Here is an 18,899-nt window from a genome sequence, read left to right on the forward strand (position 1 = left end):
GATAACCACTACACCACATGAGCCGATGAATAAAGTCCGCAGAAGCGTGATATGATTCTTTTGCTTTCAATCCTTTTCTCCGTTTGAATGTCAAAGGATAGGTTATGCGCAGCGGCAAATTTTCCACTTGCTAAATCTCCAACATTAAGCCAGCGCTAAAAGTTAATAACTAAATTGCAACATTGTAAGAATGCATTCGTACTATTTATAGCCTACATTTGCCATCATACGCGCGGAAAAACATTTGATGTAACCAATAACTATACGAAAACCGTGGCTGTAATTCAGTTCGATAGAAAGTGTATCGGAGCAATTTATTGCTTCTTAGACTGAATACCAAACATAATTTAATCATTTTGCACAAACGTAAAGTTCTCAATGGCAAAAATCAATAGCCATAGATAAAATTATGACGTTAAAATACGAAAGAAACAAATGAAGTAAATGTTCTATCATGAAACATATTTTTTATTTCCATTTCATCATAATAATCAAATGAGAGGCATTATATTGAAGATTAACGAACTTTTATTGAAAACTTTGCAGAATAATGCATGAACAGCATATTTTCGACGAGATACAGAAAATTTCCAGCCAAAGACAATATTACTGTCTTTGAGGTTGTGTTCTCCACACACAAAACGAGTAAAGTTGTCTTCGTCTTTGGACGAATGCAATGCACGGAACAAATAGTATTGCTATGAAATTCATAATACTGATGCGAGACATCAAAGAAATAAGTTTTTTCTTCAATTTTATGTGGCACGATTGAGACCATTTAGGGAATCAAAACAGACACCTTTTTGAAATGGTACAATGAATTTGGTGTGAATGAAGTTCATATCAACCATATTCACAGACATGGATAAAAAGAACAAAATGAAATAAATAAACAGACCAAATTCCATTTGAAACTGAGAAAAATGACAGAAGATTCAATCATCATCGGAACATTGCATGGAGATACATTTTTTTCTCCAACCGATTGTGAAATGTTGCACACCACTTGCAAACGGAATGAGGCAATCAACACATTGAAACGAAACGAAAGACACTTGTGTTGTCGCCACGCTAAAAAGTTATGCTGTCGCCTCAGACCGATACGTTTGTTTGTTTGTATTGTTTGTCGACATTTGACAGATCAAATTTCGCATATTGCTCACGTAGCCCGAAAAAAAACACAAACACATCGCTGTTGTCGAATTAAAATCAATCGCCATCGGTCAAAGTGTGAACAAGACAGATGCAACTATAGGCATTTCGTTTGAGTGTTGAGCCTCGCTCACTCGCTCACTCTCTCTGTCAAGACAGTTATCGTTCGTTTGTGGTTATAGAATGTGTGTGTGTGCAGTCGCACCATTGAATTAATGTAATTTTTTTGTGTGTTGTTTCTAAATATTAAATTTGAACGCAAAAATAAATTAATTTTTCGTTCGTTGTGAATTGAATATATAATAATAAAATTAAATTTGTTTATAATAATCGTTGTTGTTTACCGAACAAAAAAAATCCATAAAAATGAGTGCTATCGTGGACTCAAGCGTAGCATTTGACGGTTTCGAGGAAAGTATGATGAAGCGGCCAATGTACACAGATCAACATCATTCCGAATTTGCTTTTCATCGCTTCTCATTACTTCGAGAGAAGAATATATTGACGGATGCCGTGATATTGAGCAGTGACGACAAAAGGTGCGGAACCACACATCAAAGCCCCACCGGCAAATAATTTTCCCAATTTTCGGCGTTATTATATCAAGCATATCAAGCCGCGCGCACACACACACACACACACACACACACACACACACACACCAACTCAAACTGTTTTCTTTTCTTTTTTTCTACTGCTGATTAATTTAACTCAGGTTCAACGTGCACAGTAACATAATGGCAGGAAAAAGTGATTATTTTTTCAACAATCTTCTCGATGACGTTGAGCATGATGAATTTTCTGATTATACGGCACTGGAGAATTCGTGTCAGCTGAACATCGATTCGGAGACGGTCGATGTGATCATTACATTTTGTTACACCGGCGCAGCCGAACTGACCATCGACAATGTTGAAAGTGTGCTCATCGGTGCCAAGGAGCTGCAAATCGATTCGTTGGCATTGCTGTGCAACGAAATGCTTGAGGAATTGCTGGATATGACCAATTGCATTCGTTTTCTTGAAATTGCCAACAAACATGAGATTGAAATGCTGAAAGAGAATGCACTTGCCATTATTTCCGAAGAATTGCCACACATCAACCGGCTACCGGAATTTTATCACTTGAACGGATCGCAAATGTTCTGGCTGATTGAACTGTTGTCGAACAGTGAAGACGGCATTTTCGATGATTTATTGAAATCGTTGAACGACGCGGAAAATGTATTCCCTTCTCATCTGCTTGCCGGCACTGACACACATGCCGCCATTCGAGCTGCGGTGAGTGAGATTTGACAGTTTGAGTTTTGTGTTTTTGTTGTTATTGTTTTTGTTCCAGCTTTATTGGATTGCTTCTCTTTGACAACTATTGATTGACCTAATGAATGTGAATAAGCGTTAATTTTTTTTATTTTCTTTCCAGTTCATCGCTGGCTATTTCCAAGGTTCAATCTGCAACATTCCTCAATTGCATGAATCATGTCGGCAACGTGCCCAAAGTACCGCAATCCTAACCGAATTGAATTCACAAATTGAAATCGGCCCAGAACTCACAATTGAAGGAAAACCATCGCAAACAGTTCATGTATTAGCCCTTTTGAAGCGCAAAACTATCCAGTTCAGTACATTTTGCGAGATCGAACAAAAGTGGGAAAACCCGTCAAAGAAAATCGATCTAATGCAAACCATCGAAACATTTCGAGATGCCGTTATGATTGTTATCCACACAAATATTATGATGTTCAACATGCGGAATGGTGTCATTGCACATGCACATCATTTGGCATTGGACACGGGTGCAGTTGAAACAATTAGACTGCCAAACGACGTTGAATGCGCTAAGTTGGCATTGTTTTGTCTTTTGAATGACGAAATTTACTGCTTTGCACGCGCCGATCAACAGTTTTTCCACAAGTAAGAATGAGAATCTGGTGTTTGGTTTCGTTATTTTTTTCTTTTTTCAATTCATTTATTTTCACAATTTATTTTCTTTTTTTTCGAGTAAATTTCAACTTCAGCCCTTTTTCAAGTAATTTTTCTTCAACATTCGTCCAACTTTCAATTTACTATCGACTCCTTTTCCCCATAGGTTCGATCTAAAATCGAAGTTATGGTCAACGGGCCATGTAGAAGATGATGTGCTGGACGCTAAATGCATCGTGGGCCTCAATGATGAGCTGTACTTTGTTGGTTGCGGCTATAATCGGATAATGGTTCGCAGCTACCATATCAAGCAAAAGCAATGGACTACCAGAGGTAACTTGCGTAATGAAAACAATGAAAACCAAGAGACCTGTTTCAAGGCCGTTGAATTAAATGGCGCTATCTTCGTTGTGATGTGTGAGTTTTCAAAAAAGTTCCGATTCTTGTTCGAAATTAAATCATTTCCTTGAGTTATCATTTCAATTTTGACAAATATTCAATCACATGTTCAATCATTCCACAGCGGGTTTTGATCAGCAGAAAATATACAACGGAACCGAGTTTGTCGTTCAACGCTACGATGAAAATGTCGAGGATTGGTTTATCGTAAGTGGAAAATGCACGGAAAACCCAACTACACATTGTTTCTAATTTAAATGTGTATTCTTTTCATTCGATTTGAATTTAGATCAAAAAATTGAACTATTCGCATTTCGTCAACTATTTTCACGTGGATGTTGCGGGCGGATGTCTGTATTTATTCTACGGGGACGGTGAAGTTCAAATTTACAATGAAGAGCAAAACGAATGGCACAAAGGGCCGTCCATTGATTACAACGTGCTCGATGTTTCGATGTGCATGGTCACGACCAAACAAGATAGCCAGTGGATTCATAAATAGATTGTCCAGTGTTCATATTTTATCGATTATTTCTGTCAATTGATGCGATAAACCCAATGATATTGTTGCTGAATTAGGTTAAATGGCTTCAAAATCACAATGATGAATCATTTTGTTTCTGAAGAGACAGACAGAGTCACGTCTCGATTGTATTAGTTTTGATATTTTTAAACAAACTCGATCCCATCATGACATCAGTTTGCAGAATTAGTTGATAGAGGAAAAAAAAGAAAATAAAACATGTTCTCTTAAGTTCCTTCCAATGTCTTGTGTAAATTTTGACAGTTTCATGACCATTTAAAAGGTTTCATTTGTATTTGATATCAATGTGAGAAAATAAATATTGCGACGATTTTTTGATAAATTTTCATGTGAAATATTAAGATTTGTGTGTACGAATGGCTCGATTTCATTTTCCGGTTATGAGTTCAGTGAGGGTGTCAAATCCATTCGTATATGAATCTTTTGCGAACGGTATTTAATTTCCCTCGTTGGGAAGTGTATCGTAAATCCAGGCAGTGTCATCATCGCCATCGTTGTCGAATCCTTTTATTCATGCACCAAACATAATAATAACAATGATTGTTGCCGTTAATCACTTGAACAAGTGTGTACAATGTACATGGAAGAATCCCCAGAACGCCGAAAATTTTCAATAGTGAGAGAGGGAGAGAGAGAGAAAGAAAGATTGCAGCAGAGAGAATCAACTCAGCGAATAAATAATTACATATTAAATTATTATTTATAAAACAAGTCGGTACAATTTAACGCACAAAATCATCCTGCATATGAATTGCTCGCCTTGAGAATGAGTGAGTGAGAACGTGAGAGAGAGAGAGAGAGAGAGAGAGAGATGCGAAGCATACGAGAGAGTTGTGAATCTGTAAAGTCTCTAAATAAACAACTGCTCATTTTTCATGTGTGTAAAATACAAAATTCATGAACGTGATGAAATCATACATGATATTGTGGGGTTTTTGTCTACATGAGTTTATTGTGTCGGTAGATTTAATTCCGAAAATAGCCTATTTCAACATAATATACGCACACAGGCAGCTCTCATATTCTTTTTCGACTCAGAAAATTGTTGGAATTAGCCGTGAGAGTGTGAGAGATAGGTATGAACAAGAGATCCATCCGTACGTCTGTTGAACTTTAAATATCATTTTAAAATACATTTATTTTGTGCTGAGTTGTAGACACCGCCACACTAGCGATTTTGAAGTGTATGTTTCCTTTTAAAATCAAATAAGATTGAAGATCCCATCCTCTCTGGCTCTCCCGCTCTTCCCGTGTGTGTGTGTGTGTAATGTAAAATACCACTCGCTGGTGTTCGCATAAATGTACTGCATTTATATTTCATGCGTTTATTCGGTCGTTCGTTCTTCGTTTATTCATTTCGTAGGTAACAACAACAAGATGATGGTGAAACCCTTTACGGTTGTGCATTTCTTGTGGATGTGAGTGTGGCGCGTTAGCTGAACTAAATATCAGGCCGCACGCATTCGTAATGAATTCCGTGCGTATATTTTATTTAATATGTATTTTAGTTTATCAAATATGAATTATATACGCAAAATTGGCAACGCAACAAGACAGTAACAGCAACATTGGGCGCTTATTTTAAATTTCAGATTTTACAAATTACATTTTTCACATTTCGACTCTGACAGTGTGGGTGCTGCTATCTCTCTCCGCTCTGACTATTCATGAGCACTTAAGACGTGTGATGCCGACGAATATTGCCTAAACACTTCCTTTTGCATAAAAAAATAGCAAACAAAGAAGAAGCAGAAAAAAAACAATGGCAACTATGTAGCGTTTATTTATGCATTATGTCGATATTTGACGCCCATACATCACTAAACCATTAAAATCCTATAAAAATCAATTAAACTCAGGCATACTAATCAGCAATGGCACAAGTTGATTTCGTCTTTCACTGGTCATGAATTTGCAACGTGAATACAAGACACAGTAAACGCATTGCATGCACGTGCATTGTGCGTTTTTTATGCTCTATTCTACATATTGTACAACCAATGAACAAAATACCTTGCACCTTGCTCATCCAATTAATTTCCATTTTATAAAATAAACAAATTATTTCGAGATTGGTTTCTATCAATTTTTCGGTGCCTATTTATTGTAATTAATTTGCAATTATTTTTCAAAAAAGAAAAAAAATCGTTTAAAATTCGATTGGAGCTCGCTAGGTTTTGAAGTATTCAATGACCACTGTAGTCAACGTATTGATCAAAAACTGTGAACGAAAAACGATTTCGGAAATAAAAAAAATACTTTAAAGACTATTTAGGTTCATAAATGACTCATAAACAATTTTAAATATTTTTTTTTATTTTTCCGTTCCTCCGTCCGTCACAGTTAAATTTATGATTCTTCCCCGTTTCCAAATTTTGATAAAATGTAAACAATTCATAATAACTATTTCATGCAATAAATTTTAAATCTAATATTTCAAATTGCATAGGTGAAATGATTGGAAAGTGTGAATGGGTGAATGGTTGCAAATACATTTCCAAACTATTTGGTAAGGTGGCCAGTGTGAAATGCCTCCCTTTGGTCATACAGTCTGTGTGTTTAGTTTGAATTCTATTGCCGTTTAGATACTAGATGACCGCTTTGAATTTGTACCGAACATGGAATTTACGTTGAAATAGCATTGAGAGTGGCACGTATGAAATCTGCAAAAAATTACAGGCTCACACAGCTATCGCTTGTATCGTGTTCAATGTATGCATTCTCTCCTTTATCCTTTATCCGCATTCAATCGTAATGAAGATAAAAATGGCAAACGGAACCATATGCCATTGGGAAATTATATTCGGAGAAAATCATTTTACAATCTATTAGACATTTGATAGATTTCGTTCGATCGGTTGACCAAATCACTCATTCCAATTCTCTCTATCTCATCATAGAAAAATGAATTCGGTTGGCTGGTTGCTGTTTCGGTCTGCGCTGTTCCTTTTTGCCAGTTAACATTGTTAAAATTCAATTCGGATGCCGGTATTATTGAATTGTTCGATTCAATCAACTTGCCCGTCCAATTGTCGGTGTCTGCTTGAAATTTTCATTTCGACATTGGGCCGAAATCGATTTCGAAATGGAATCCAGTTGGAGTGTTTCATCTGGAACGGAAAATGGGAATGTTAATGAAGCGAACATCGATTGAATTATGCATTTGGTTGTACTTGAAAAAACATGGGGTGGTGATGTTGCCATCGTATCGTTAGTAGCGATTAAAAGAAGCATTCGAAACGGATTGGTCCAAGGAAATGACTGGAAAATCGCCACTTTGGCCCATTTAACCCTCAACTGCATGAATTTTTCCCAGCACTGGGAGTACTGGCATTTGGTTGATTTTTGGCCATAGATAACGAAAAAAATATTCATAATCCTAGATTTCCCATGGTTTAGTCAGGAAATGCGATAGAAATAAGTCAGAGAACAATGAAATCCATTGTTTAAAAGTGTCAAAAATATGTCTAATTTGGAAACCGAATAATCTATTTTGTCAAATTTTCGTTTTCGTGCACATTTTTGTTTATAACTCACCAATCGTACGACATAGACAAATGACGCCAAAGACAAAAATAAAGAAAAAACATTGACAAATAAAAATTCCCCTTGAAGCAATGTCATCCGCCGTACGATTCACATTATACAGGTGTTTAAATGATGCCCGCCAAAAGGCGGGCTTATGCAGTTGAGGGTTAATGCAGCAATAAAAGGAACACATTTACCTTGACTCATTAGGCGAATTAAAATCTAAACACTTGCCAAAAAAAATATGGTTCGACTGGCAAAAGTGTCTGTTATATCGGAAACATCTGTAATAAATGTTATTTATTGCCTTGAATTGGATCATTTGTTCGGCAACAACAACACCGGTTATTGGCTGTTTCCTGTGGCATTAAAACAATAAAAGCATCGCAATGATTGGTATCGGAAACATGGGAGAGATATAATTTGAATAGATTTCGAATAAAATTCGAAACGACTGATTTCATTTTTCACAAACGATGTAATCGAACAATGATGATAAAATGAAATGCTAAGGAACAATGCCGAGTTTTAAAAGCCGTTTTTTTTATTATTGATGTAATTGCCATTGTAAATATTCACGCGAAAGACATTTACCATCGTCGTACCACAACACGTGCGTTACTAACCAAAATGAATTTCAAATTGTCATTTTCCTCGTAACTTTTTTTCTTTCTAAGAAGCGAAAAAAGTCACCCTTAAAACTGTGCACCAAATTGTGGCATTCAAGTCGGCGACAAGTTGAGAAATAAGCGGTAGGAAATGGAGTTTGGCTGCAATATTGGCTGATAACAATAAAAAATGTAACAGAGCATTGGTAGACAAAAGCAAAAGTTAAACTGTGATCGGTGTGTGTGTGCGCCACGCAGAGGCGCATTCATAATGATGATATTGATGGTTTCAATTGGATTGAAGATGGTAAACACAGACGACAAAGACCCTTTTTAGCAGCGGCATCACGATGAACATGAGAAAATCGAAACAACCAATAGAATGGGACCGCCGAGTGAATTGGTGTACCAATTGGTACATTTAAAATATTTGCATATATGTCGATGGGTGAAGCAAGCCAAGAATACATTAGCATTTAAAGAATATCATAATATTTTTATGAGTTTTAGCAATGATCAAAGCAAACCAAAAATTGGCACACACACACACACACATTCACTTGAGACATCAGATGATGTGATGTGCTGCACAACCAGCAATAACCGTAATAACTGTAATTAGCTCGGGAAAAAATCCTGAAAGTGGAAAAACATCCGTTTGGTTTTGGTTGCAGATGCCAAAAGAACGAAACGAGATGGAGAGCAAATGAGAGTGTGTGTCACAGATGCGCTTCCGTAATGATAATGTCGTATTTATTTTAGTTTTGTGCTTGGTTCCCGTGTGCACACGGTTCAATTTCCGTTTGTTATCATCATCATATGGCATTAATGTCCATTAAGAGTCGCTCAAGTACTGCGATAGAGTGCTACCGTTTGCATTGATGACATAATAAAAATATTTTCACCACTTTCTTTCACAGTCTCTCGACCTCATTCACTCTCGCACTCACTTTCACTGCCTGTGTGTCCCTTGCGGTAGCTCATTTAAATTGGGTTTTAAATTTCCAGCTTGCGCGTTGTGCCTCGCCGACGTCCGCTTCTTGTTGCGCGCACATATTATTAACTAGTAATATGATACAATCCATAGAGTTAATCGAAATAATCAACAAACGTGACACCGGCTTAATTATGACTTTTCACAAAATGACTTATCGTTCGGACGATGTGGCAGCGTGACGATGATAGTGTAATGCCCAGTGATAGTAAAATTTATGCTAGAATGCGTTTGCAAATTTATTTTTCACATCTTTCCGATTACTTTTCCACTCCTTATCCCTGGGACAGTGACGGCAGCAGCAGCAAATAAATTTAAATCGCCTATCAATTTGGTCAGCTAAAGGCATCCGCATATGCTTACGCAAATTGATGACATGCGTATGCATACGATATTGCTTATGTAATCGTTACACCAAATTCGAAGCCCAACCAATTGTGTGTGAATCACAGAGTCGACTAATGAATGGAATTAAAAGAAAAATCCCCCGAATCGTTTGGCCACTTCACTGTTTTGTATTCTTTTGAACCCTTCGCTAAAATTTCATGGCCAACAACAGTATATAGCATCAACAATGCCATCCGAAACGGCCGTACAAATGATAATGACGAGAAAAAAAAGCGCATACTCACACCAAACAAACGGCGCGCAAAAAATCCAAACGGCTACCAAAAATACACACGGAGAGAGTGACGTATTATAAAAACAATCGCAGTGGCAGGCAAAATGATTTATCTTCCTCTTTTAGTGTCACAATCTGTAGCTGTAATTTGATTAATGAAGCGCTTTTTATTATAAATTGTATCGACCGCTCTTGTGTACATGTTTTCTGTATGGTTAATTGAGAATACGAGAAAATATTTTTTCCACTTTTTCCACTCTATTTCGTACTCGGGCTCTCCCTCTCGCCTCATCTCGAACGGATGTCCGTTTTTGGCAATTTCGAAATGTTTTCAACAAAACGTTTTGTTGAGATGCAAACAAAACACAAAGGATAAATCACAGAGTGAGAGATTGAGTGAGTGGAATGGTTGAACGAATGAACTGTACACCAAATTAGCAGCTAATTTAATCACATTCAAAGCGTACCAAGTATCTAGCATTTGAATGACGTATAGATATGGCACGATGTTGAAATGTTTATTTTTTGATTGTGTTGTATCGATGCCATTGGAGTTGGAAAAGTCAATTTAGCATTGCCGAAAAATTGGATCATAATTGCATTTTTGGACCATAGTAATGGAGTAGCGTTTCTTTTTCCCTCCCCCTCTCTCATTCGCCATATAATCTAAATTCGTCTGATATTGGATTAACTTTGATTTGATGCCATGAATTATACAGTTCACTTTATTGTTGTCCATCGACATTTACAAATACTCTCTTCCTCTCGTCTGTTGTCCCATCTCTTTCGACCGTCCGTAACCTTCATACGCATATTAATCATAAGCTGCGACGATTATCTCTTGTGCGAATCATTTTTCGGACCGGCGGAAATTCATTGGAACGAATCAAAGATGCCCACACTTTACCGTATAGCACTGTTTGGTTACTTTTCGACATATGTATCCATCAAAGTCTGCTCCATATATTTCAATCGGTCGCTTCATGTTTGATAGACACGAGAAGAGCGAGAGAGAGTGAGAGAGAGAGACACAGAGAGAGAGAGTGAGTGAACAACAGCAACAACATTCATATTGTGAATATTCCACTGTGCGCTTATAATTTGGTAGTTTCACGATAAATAAATATAATTTGCGCCGCCGAATCATCCAGTCGAATTATCCAGTGTATTTGCAGAGTACATAATTTTCAAAGCTGCTTGGCAGCAGCAGCGGTGGTCACAGAAAAAAATGCTCTGAAAAATCGTACACCGCATTTTGAATTTACATAAATTATTTTTTGCCGGTCTTTGTATCTTGTTTGAACAACCATTTAAAAATCATTCGCGAATTAATATTCATATTTGAGAAAATGATGTCCATTATATATACAAATTAACCGACAAAAAGGAATCGCCAAAGAGATTCACTTGAATAACGAAAAACAAGCCAAATGCACTCGATGAAAAACAAAATATCAGAGAGAAGAAAATGAGCACATTGGGTTATGTGTTTTTCAACACTTGGTCATGTGTGTAGCTGTGCCTTTGCCTGTGCTTATGCATCTTGGCCGCAACACAGAGAGCAATGAGAGTATTAAATTCATATTTTTTTCGCTGCCCATTCCGCCGTTTAGGTACATCGAATAAAACATGTTAATCGGGCACATGGAATGTTATTTAGCAGCCACAACCGACATAGGGATATATTATTTGTACGTGTTAATTTTTTCCCTTTGCCACATTTTTTATGCGGCTATGTTAATCGTCAGCGCTCTTCAGATATCTGCGTTGTATATTGTATTATACGCGATCAAAAAGACAATGTTACAACAATGAGATGGTGTCGATAAATACAATTTTAATGCTTCGCAAAGCTTTATGCATGTAATATAAATTTTTGTATAATTTGAATTTTTCTAGACGGTAGAACATCATACTCTGCCGGACCGCACTTTTGTCGCTTGGATGTTTTTTTTTCTTCTGTATTTTGTTCTGTTATTCTTTTTTTCGGTGAATTATAAATGGCCTCAAACGTCTTTGGGCGAATTTGGTATTCTCTTTCTTCAACGTTTCTATTCGTTCCCGACCGACACACGCAGCGAAAAACGCATAAGTAGATACTATATTATCGTATAAAAAGGTCTTATTAAGAGATAACGCTTTGGTTAAAAAATTCCATTTTTGTCCTTTTGTCAGAAAAATTTCGTTCGCATCAAGATTCACTCCTTTTTTCTGCTCTTGCTTGTCATTAATTTCAAATTATCAATTTAAATAACATTTTGTGCGATAGCTCGAACTGTAGAACAAAAACTGGCGATTACAAATCCACTTTGGTCGCTGTTTTGTCAATGGCTTCGACACGAGAACGAAAAATGTGCAGAGTAAAGACACCAGAAGTCAGGCTATACCCAACGACATGACGACAGAAATCAACCGCGGGTGAAAAATTCATGTCTTACAATGTCACATTTGAATATGCAGATCCCTCGCCAAACTTTACCAACGACATTTTCATATTCGATACATGTATTGTCGAACCGAATGAAGAAAAACGAAAGCGAACAATGAAAAAATCATTTGTTTTTCTTTCTGTTCTGAGCCGCAGAGTCGGAGAAAAATCCTCCAATGTTTCGCTAGCTCCATTCGTTCCGGTGTCATGTTAAGAGTTGGCATCGGCTGCCGTTTGAACTGGAATGTTGATGGTTGTTTTGCGTGTGCTGTCGATGTGGGGTGTTGAAGTCACAAGTCGATGTGTTTGGCTGCCGGCAAAATGACAAATTATTCTTATTAGAAATGTGAGTTCTTTTTTTTTTGCGTCACAAGTGAAATGTACACAAGCCCAATATTTGATGAAGGCAGAGGCCGTTTCGTTCCACATCCTCAGCGTCAACCGATTTTTGATGATTCCCTTCGCTCAAATCATTTTCCGCGGCTTCGATGTGCATTTGAATAATATCGCGCCCGACTCAATTTAAACATTTACTTTCGTTACACTTCTTTTCTTTTCCTTTATCATTTTTATTTCGCCCGAAATACGAAAACCGCGCGCGCTTCGCATCATCAAAGATGCTTCTGTACTTTTCCCAATACTAAGCACCGAATTGTTATATTTACATAAAGACCCATTTAAAATCAAATTGGTATAACATTTTCTATCATTTTTTCTGTGTTGGAAAAAAAAATTCGGCGGAATAAAACGTGCCATGAAACTTAATAATGGCAATAAATGCAGGGCACCAAGCCGCGCTGCTGCAGCGATAAGTTAAGCAAACAAACGAATTATATTCAGAAGGTGAACTCACATTTATTTTTGAACATTTGGGAATTAAAGTATTTAAACATTTGCCGCCGATGACGACGAAAAACAACTTTTTTTTATTCCAAAAATTCCTTGAACTAGCCTTATTTATGGTGAAAGTCAAAACAACACAACAATCAAATGGAATTTCCGAACGCGGGCTTTCGATTTGTTCAACGAATTGAGACAAAATGAACAGGCAGCACTCGTCATAACACAAATTTGTCATGGGCAATTATCGGAATGATGATAAGCATTGTCGACGATTTTTTTGTGTCAAATCTGTGGAATGCACGCGCTTTGATTTGTTTAACAAACATTCGTAATTTTTGGTTCGAAAGTTCAAAACAAGTCACCGTTTATCGTCAATGAGCGGACGCTATCAATGTAAGGCACTATATTTGTGAACGCACGGCTCAAACGGTCAAATGCATTTTTAGAAAGCATAACGTCATCAACGATGTTAAAATACCCATCGAATCGATAACCGCTACGCTCATACGCTGCTTTTGAGACGAGCTAAGCGTCTCGAACAATTCAAACACTACGCGAACGTTGAACCGTGTGAAAGTGATTTCAGTTGTAGTTAATAATGAGGAAATTGTGAGTGTTCTTTGTTTGTCTTTTTTTATGTTAGGTTTTAAAGGAGAATTTAAGGGGAAAATTGAGATTTTGAGCAATGAATCGGTGAAAGGATTGCAAAAAGTGTGAAATAGGAATGAAATGTGTTATTTTGACAAAGATTTGGCGATTGAGACACATTAAAATTATGAATTAATCAATTTTAAGAGCGTTTTTGTGACTTTCAACCATTTTTCCATCTTTCCAGAGCATTTATTGCGGCGATATTGTGCTGTACAAGCAGTTCGGTGCAGCCAAAGCAAATCACAGCAACTTGTTCCTGGGGTGAACCATTATCCGGCCGAATAGATCCGTTCGCCTGTTACATTCGCATTCTCTTCAAGTATACGCCAAACGACACATTGAGTTTCAACAGTGAAATCGATGCTTCGGAAATAAAGGAAGTGAATTTCTGGTTACCGACTGCCTCACGCTATCAATGGGACATCGCATTCATTCCCAAGGAAATTTTCGAGAAATTTTCGCAGTTGAAAAGTTTCACATTGCCAGGCCGAGTCGGAACAATATCCCATGATGATTTTGCACAAGCATCGAACCTTATTCGCTTGGCATTTGGCAATCAGCTCAAAGTGATACCAGGCAATGTCTTTGATCGACTTACCAAACTGGAAATATTAGATTTGTCATGGAATAAAATCACATCGATTCACGAAAATGGTTTCAAAGGTCTGAGTAACTTGCGAACACTGAAATTGAATCGAAATCAGTTGCAAAGATTTAAGTTGCACACATTCGAAAATGTACCCCTTTTGGAAGAGCTTCTCCTCAACAACAATCACATTGAAACCATCGAAGATGGTGTATTGAAACTTCCGAATTTGAAACGATTGGATTTATCGCACAACAAACTCACGGAACTATCGAACTTGATGTTCAAAGACTGTATGCAATTGGAATACCTGGACCTACGTTCAAATCACATAACATCACTCAGACGATCAGTTTATAGCCTGGGTAATTTACAATATTTGAACTTGGACAACAATCGAATCGCAGATATTTACCTACGAGCCCTGGTTCGTCTTCCGGCTTTGGAGCATCTTTCAATGGAAAACAATGGCCCATCACTTAACGACAACATCTTTGTAAGCGAATCAATGTCGGGCAGCTCAAAATCGGTGATCAAAAACCTCCTTTTATCCGGCAATGATCTGAAAAATCGTGAAATTCTCGTTCGACTCTGGTCGTTCGGCCTAACACAATTGGAAAAGTTACACCTTGACAATAATGCATTCGAATACATTGATTTCTATCCGATTTACGCGTTTCCCAAATTGAAGGAAATCAATTTGGGCAAAAACTATTGGAAATGCGAATGGCTGGGGCAAACGTTGGAAAAACTCGAAACAGATGGTATCAAAGTGAATTTGTTCAGTAGCCGTTTTCCCAGTTCAACGTCGTTCAAACACATTAATTTCATTCCGTGCATTTGAGCGACAATGTACATAAATGTCCGAAGGGGAAATAATTTCGACTCAATTTCGTATTAAGTAAATTGTTTTTTATGCAAGATTCAAGCTGAATAAAAAAAATGAACACAGCAAATTGTTTTTCAGTTTACATATTATTTTAATTTACGTGTAATTTCATTTTTCTTGTGACTTTTTTTTTATGTGAGCGAATTTTTGTTTGAAAATTAAATAAAGGAAGAAAAAAATCCTGCTCAAAATTGTAGGCGATTAATTTCTGTATTATAAAATTGTGTTTCTGCTTTGAGTAAAACGGTTTTACTTCGGGCATAAATTAATATTCTTTCAGCACAAAATACTGTTCCTTGAAAAGGAAAACGCATCGACATTCAGTGCAATTTCATTGGCTGAAACGGAAATTGCCATTCAAGTCAAAATTTCGAGTTGAAGCGATGTGGAATCGATCCGGCCCTGAATGAAAATACATTTCCCGTAGAAAATGTCGAATAAACATGCAATCACTCACATATGTATATGTAGAGAAAAAAACGCATAACTAATTGTAGCAAATGAGTGTACATTTAGTTTCATGCAGCGGAATAATTGTTGCCACCAAGAAATATACACTCGGATGGCGGAATAAAAGTCAATAAATCAAAAAACACTACAAATAAACACGTAAAAATGCAATCGAAATCCGTTGTGTCGAATAAATTGACCATAATATTTTATTTTTCCCCAATCGCATTCGCTCGGCCATTTCGTCCCGATTGCTAAATCATTTTCCGCCTTAATCGTGAGTCCATTCCAATTTTTATGATATCTATATTCGAAATGAAATTGACGGAACGAGAAATGAAACACTCGAATGCACGGAAGTCACCGCAATTACCACCACCACTATCACAATGTCGGGTGAGTATGTGGGCAAGTCGGATCGGCATTAGTTGTACTTCAAAAAAAAAATCTATGTGGTAATTTGAGCAGTTTCCGAATGAATTGAGATATCAAAGGGGTCGACCGGAATGGAATTCGTTCTTGAATTGGCTATCTATCTTCTTTGTAATCCCGCAACCATTCCAAAGTGATAAAGTGACCACAAAGCATATAAAACACCAATAAATCTCTTTGCTTTCCGCTCGCTATTCACCGACCGAAGACACTTTCCCCCGAGAAAGAAGAGAGAGCATTTGAATAAAACTCATTCCCAAAGCGAAAATATGTAAGAATAAAACACACACAGAGAAAAAAGGGAGGAAGAAAAGTAATCGGAAGGATATTCCGTAAAATCGATTGCAAATATTTTTCCTTTTGTTTGCAAAACCGATACCAAGATAATTCAAGGGTGCTAAAAAGATCTGTTCTGCCTAAGAACATACCGATCAATTCGATAATCTTTAATTTTAAACAAACAACTCCAAGAATTGAACGACAAAAATGGATATATGGATTTCAGGTTGCCACTTGAAGCCACCAATTTTGAACATACACAGTGTATCCAATTTACAGCTACAAAGCATCGGAACTGAATGGTTGTTTTCATTTGATTAGATTCAAATTTGTAATAAAAATACTCGAAGCCAGACACACGTTGCCATTTGAATGTTGACGACGACGACAGCAGCAATAACAACAATCGCCCCAGACAATGGCAAACGAATGCAAATTATTTTTGTTATTTAAACATTGTGATTGAATGCCAAGGCACGAATTCAATTGTGCCATTAGAGTGTTGTGTGTTTGGAATCGGCACACAGGGACTATCGTATCAAAGGGAATGCTGTAAGTTGAGACTAAAAAATGGCATTCATTATTTCATTCAGCCATGATATGAAAATATGTGTGCAAACAACTACTTCGACGACAATAAAGACGATTTTGCACAGGCACTCATCATTTCAAGCATTTTCACAGTTGCTCACCCGCCGCATAAATAAGCATTCGAATTGCCTTACCTACTTGAATTTTAAATCACATTAAAATGGCATTTTTCACGGTTCCGGTTTCATTTCGTTCGTTTCCGTGCAAATAAATTGCCATCGGATGCTTGGAATTTGATTTTATGCAGATCCAATTCAGCGTTGTTTGCTGAGTGAAAAAACTGATACACTTGGTTCAATGTAATGTGATTTTGTTTGGTAAAATGACTGCTTTTCATTCCTTTTCTCTGAATTGGATATAGAATAAAAAAAATGTTACATTTGCCCGTCCAATTCAATGAATGGTATGTGCAATTTCATGCAAGTTATCGAATTCAGAAGAACGGAACCATTTCGAGGGGTCGTTCTGAAATTATTTGATACTTTATGCGACCGAACCGAAAAAAAGGAACGAAGACTTGATGATGAGTGATGACAGACAAGGATTGATTAGTCGGTTTTATTTTTTTAGCACCCATTTCCATTCGATTTTAAGCCTATAATTACACATTCACACCACACACATACAATACACACACTTATTGTGCCGCATGCCACGTTTTTACGATCCGCTTTTGTTCACATTCATATTCATATTTATATCGATGACGACGACGATGATGATGACGAAAGTGCGTAATTTTATAAAAAAAAAATTTTTAAGTCATCAGATGTTATTATTTTATTATGCCAACAAAAGCGATAAGTCGCATTCTGGTTGATACCGGTGAGAGTGGTGCGAAAGAGAAAGAAAGGCATTTTTAATTCATCGAGCAAAAAAAAATGGAAAATTGAAATGTAATATATATTCGCTAGAATAGAATTATCGCCGAGGCAAACGAGAGGAGAGAGAGAGAGAGTGTGTGTTCCGTTTAGGCAAACACGTTCATGATAATAATATGTCGATGAACGAAGAAGAGTGTGCCATAAATGAGCCACCACACACAGGCAGACATTATATCGAATTCACACATTCACTCTTTCTCTTTCTCTCGGGGGCATAAAGGCAGATGCTGACATTACCGTTATTGATTTTTGCTCTACTGTTTCTCCTCGACACTCTCTCGAGCGCACCGAGCAAAAATGCTGATTGTCGATGTCGATGGAAAAGAAGAGATGCGGCGAGGACGACGACGAAAAGAAAAACGAAATGAAGTAAAACAGAGATACACGTTATCATTGGCAGGGCTGCTTATTGTTGCTGTTGTCTTTTTTTCGACTCTCTCATTGCGTCACATTCATTGGAAATAATTTAAAATATGATACGATAAACAATAAACGATGACAACACACAAAAAAAAAAATTTCTCGTCTTTCACTCTGCTCATCCCGGGGCCCGTCGATTGCATAAGTCATGTTTGAATAAATTGGAAAATGCCACAAAATACAACGACAAAGACACATCGATGTGGATGGTAACAAAGAGCACGGCCATCATACACACACAGAGAGAAAAACTACTGCGACACCATCAATTTCGATTCGCCATTCCACCGAAAACGAGTGTCATTTATCTGGCATTGCAATCATTTTTAAATATGTTACATGACATCAAAAGTCCGGCTGTTGTTCGGTGCGTTTGCTTCCATTGCCGAATTCGAAATCAACAAGCAAATATTGAATTAGTCCATTTTTCGGGTTCGGTTGCTGCTACGGTTGCTGCTTGGTCGTAAATGTGAATTTCATGTTTTCGAATGAATGAAATTACTTTTAAACGAGCTCGTAATTCTTGTGTAATATTTATGAGGATATTTTCATGATTTCATATCATTGTTGTTGAAATATGCAAACGGTTGTCGTTGCCGTCGTCACCGTTGAACATGCGAAATGTGCCGACTCACGATCTTTCAATATGTCTTTTTCTTATCTTGCTTCGATGTCGT

The 18,899-nt window shown here is 37.1% G+C and overlaps 2 protein-coding genes and 1 long non-coding RNA gene across 3 annotated transcripts; 2 read left to right on the forward strand and 1 right to left on the reverse strand.

The window, feature by feature from the left end:
* The first annotated feature begins 249 nt into the window (after nucleotides 1–249).
* LOC129565580 (uncharacterized) lies at nucleotides 250–4,339 on the forward strand. The gene is made up of 7 exons (XM_055440595.1): nucleotides 250–440; nucleotides 547–1,691; nucleotides 1,868–2,432; nucleotides 2,575–3,065; nucleotides 3,241–3,491; nucleotides 3,598–3,680; nucleotides 3,763–4,339. Exons 2-7 carry the CDS (start codon nucleotides 1,519–1,521, stop codon nucleotides 3,973–3,975), a joined length of 1,776 nt encoding a protein of 591 aa, XP_055296570.1. The 5' UTR covers nucleotides 250–440; nucleotides 547–1,518; the 3' UTR covers nucleotides 3,976–4,339.
* A 1,436-nt stretch (nucleotides 4,340–5,775) lies between these two features.
* Nucleotides 5,776–13,206, reverse strand: LOC129565581 (uncharacterized). Its single transcript, XR_008687648.1, has 2 exons — nucleotides 12,582–13,206; nucleotides 5,776–12,507 (listed from the first exon to the last, which is right to left on the reverse strand). It is a non-coding gene; the product is annotated as an uncharacterized LOC129565581 (long non-coding RNA).
* A 283-nt stretch (nucleotides 13,207–13,489) lies between these two features.
* Nucleotides 13,490–15,228, forward strand: LOC129566008 (leucine-rich repeat-containing protein 15-like). Its single transcript, XM_055441494.1, has 2 exons — nucleotides 13,490–13,649; nucleotides 13,876–15,228. The coding sequence occupies exons 1-2, from the start codon at nucleotides 13,639–13,641 to the stop codon at nucleotides 15,119–15,121; spliced, it is 1,257 nt and encodes a 418-aa protein (XP_055297469.1). The 5' UTR covers nucleotides 13,490–13,638; the 3' UTR covers nucleotides 15,122–15,228.
* Nucleotides 15,229–18,899: the final 3,671 nt, after the last annotated feature.

Source organism: Sitodiplosis mosellana, unplaced genomic scaffold (assembly GCF_009176505.1).
Source record: "Sitodiplosis mosellana isolate CC-2019 unplaced genomic scaffold, AAFC_SMos_1.0 Smas_scaffold_3, whole genome shotgun sequence".
NCBI classification, from domain to species: domain Eukaryota; kingdom Metazoa; phylum Arthropoda; class Insecta; order Diptera; family Cecidomyiidae; genus Sitodiplosis; species Sitodiplosis mosellana.

Bases quoted from the DNA above. Each gene is read 5' to 3' on its own strand.
- LOC129565580 (XM_055440595.1), top strand. From the start codon at position 1,519: ATGAGTGCTATCGTGGACTCAAGCGTAGCATTTGACGGTTTCGAGGAA. The intron at 2,433-2,574 runs GTGAGTGAGATT...TTTTCTTTCCAG, and splicing joins ATGCCGCCATTCGAGCTGCG to TTCATCGCTGGCTATTTCCA. The intron at 3,066-3,240 runs GTAAGAATGAGA...TTTTCCCCATAG, and splicing joins GATCAACAGTTTTTCCACAA to GTTCGATCTAAAATCGAAGT.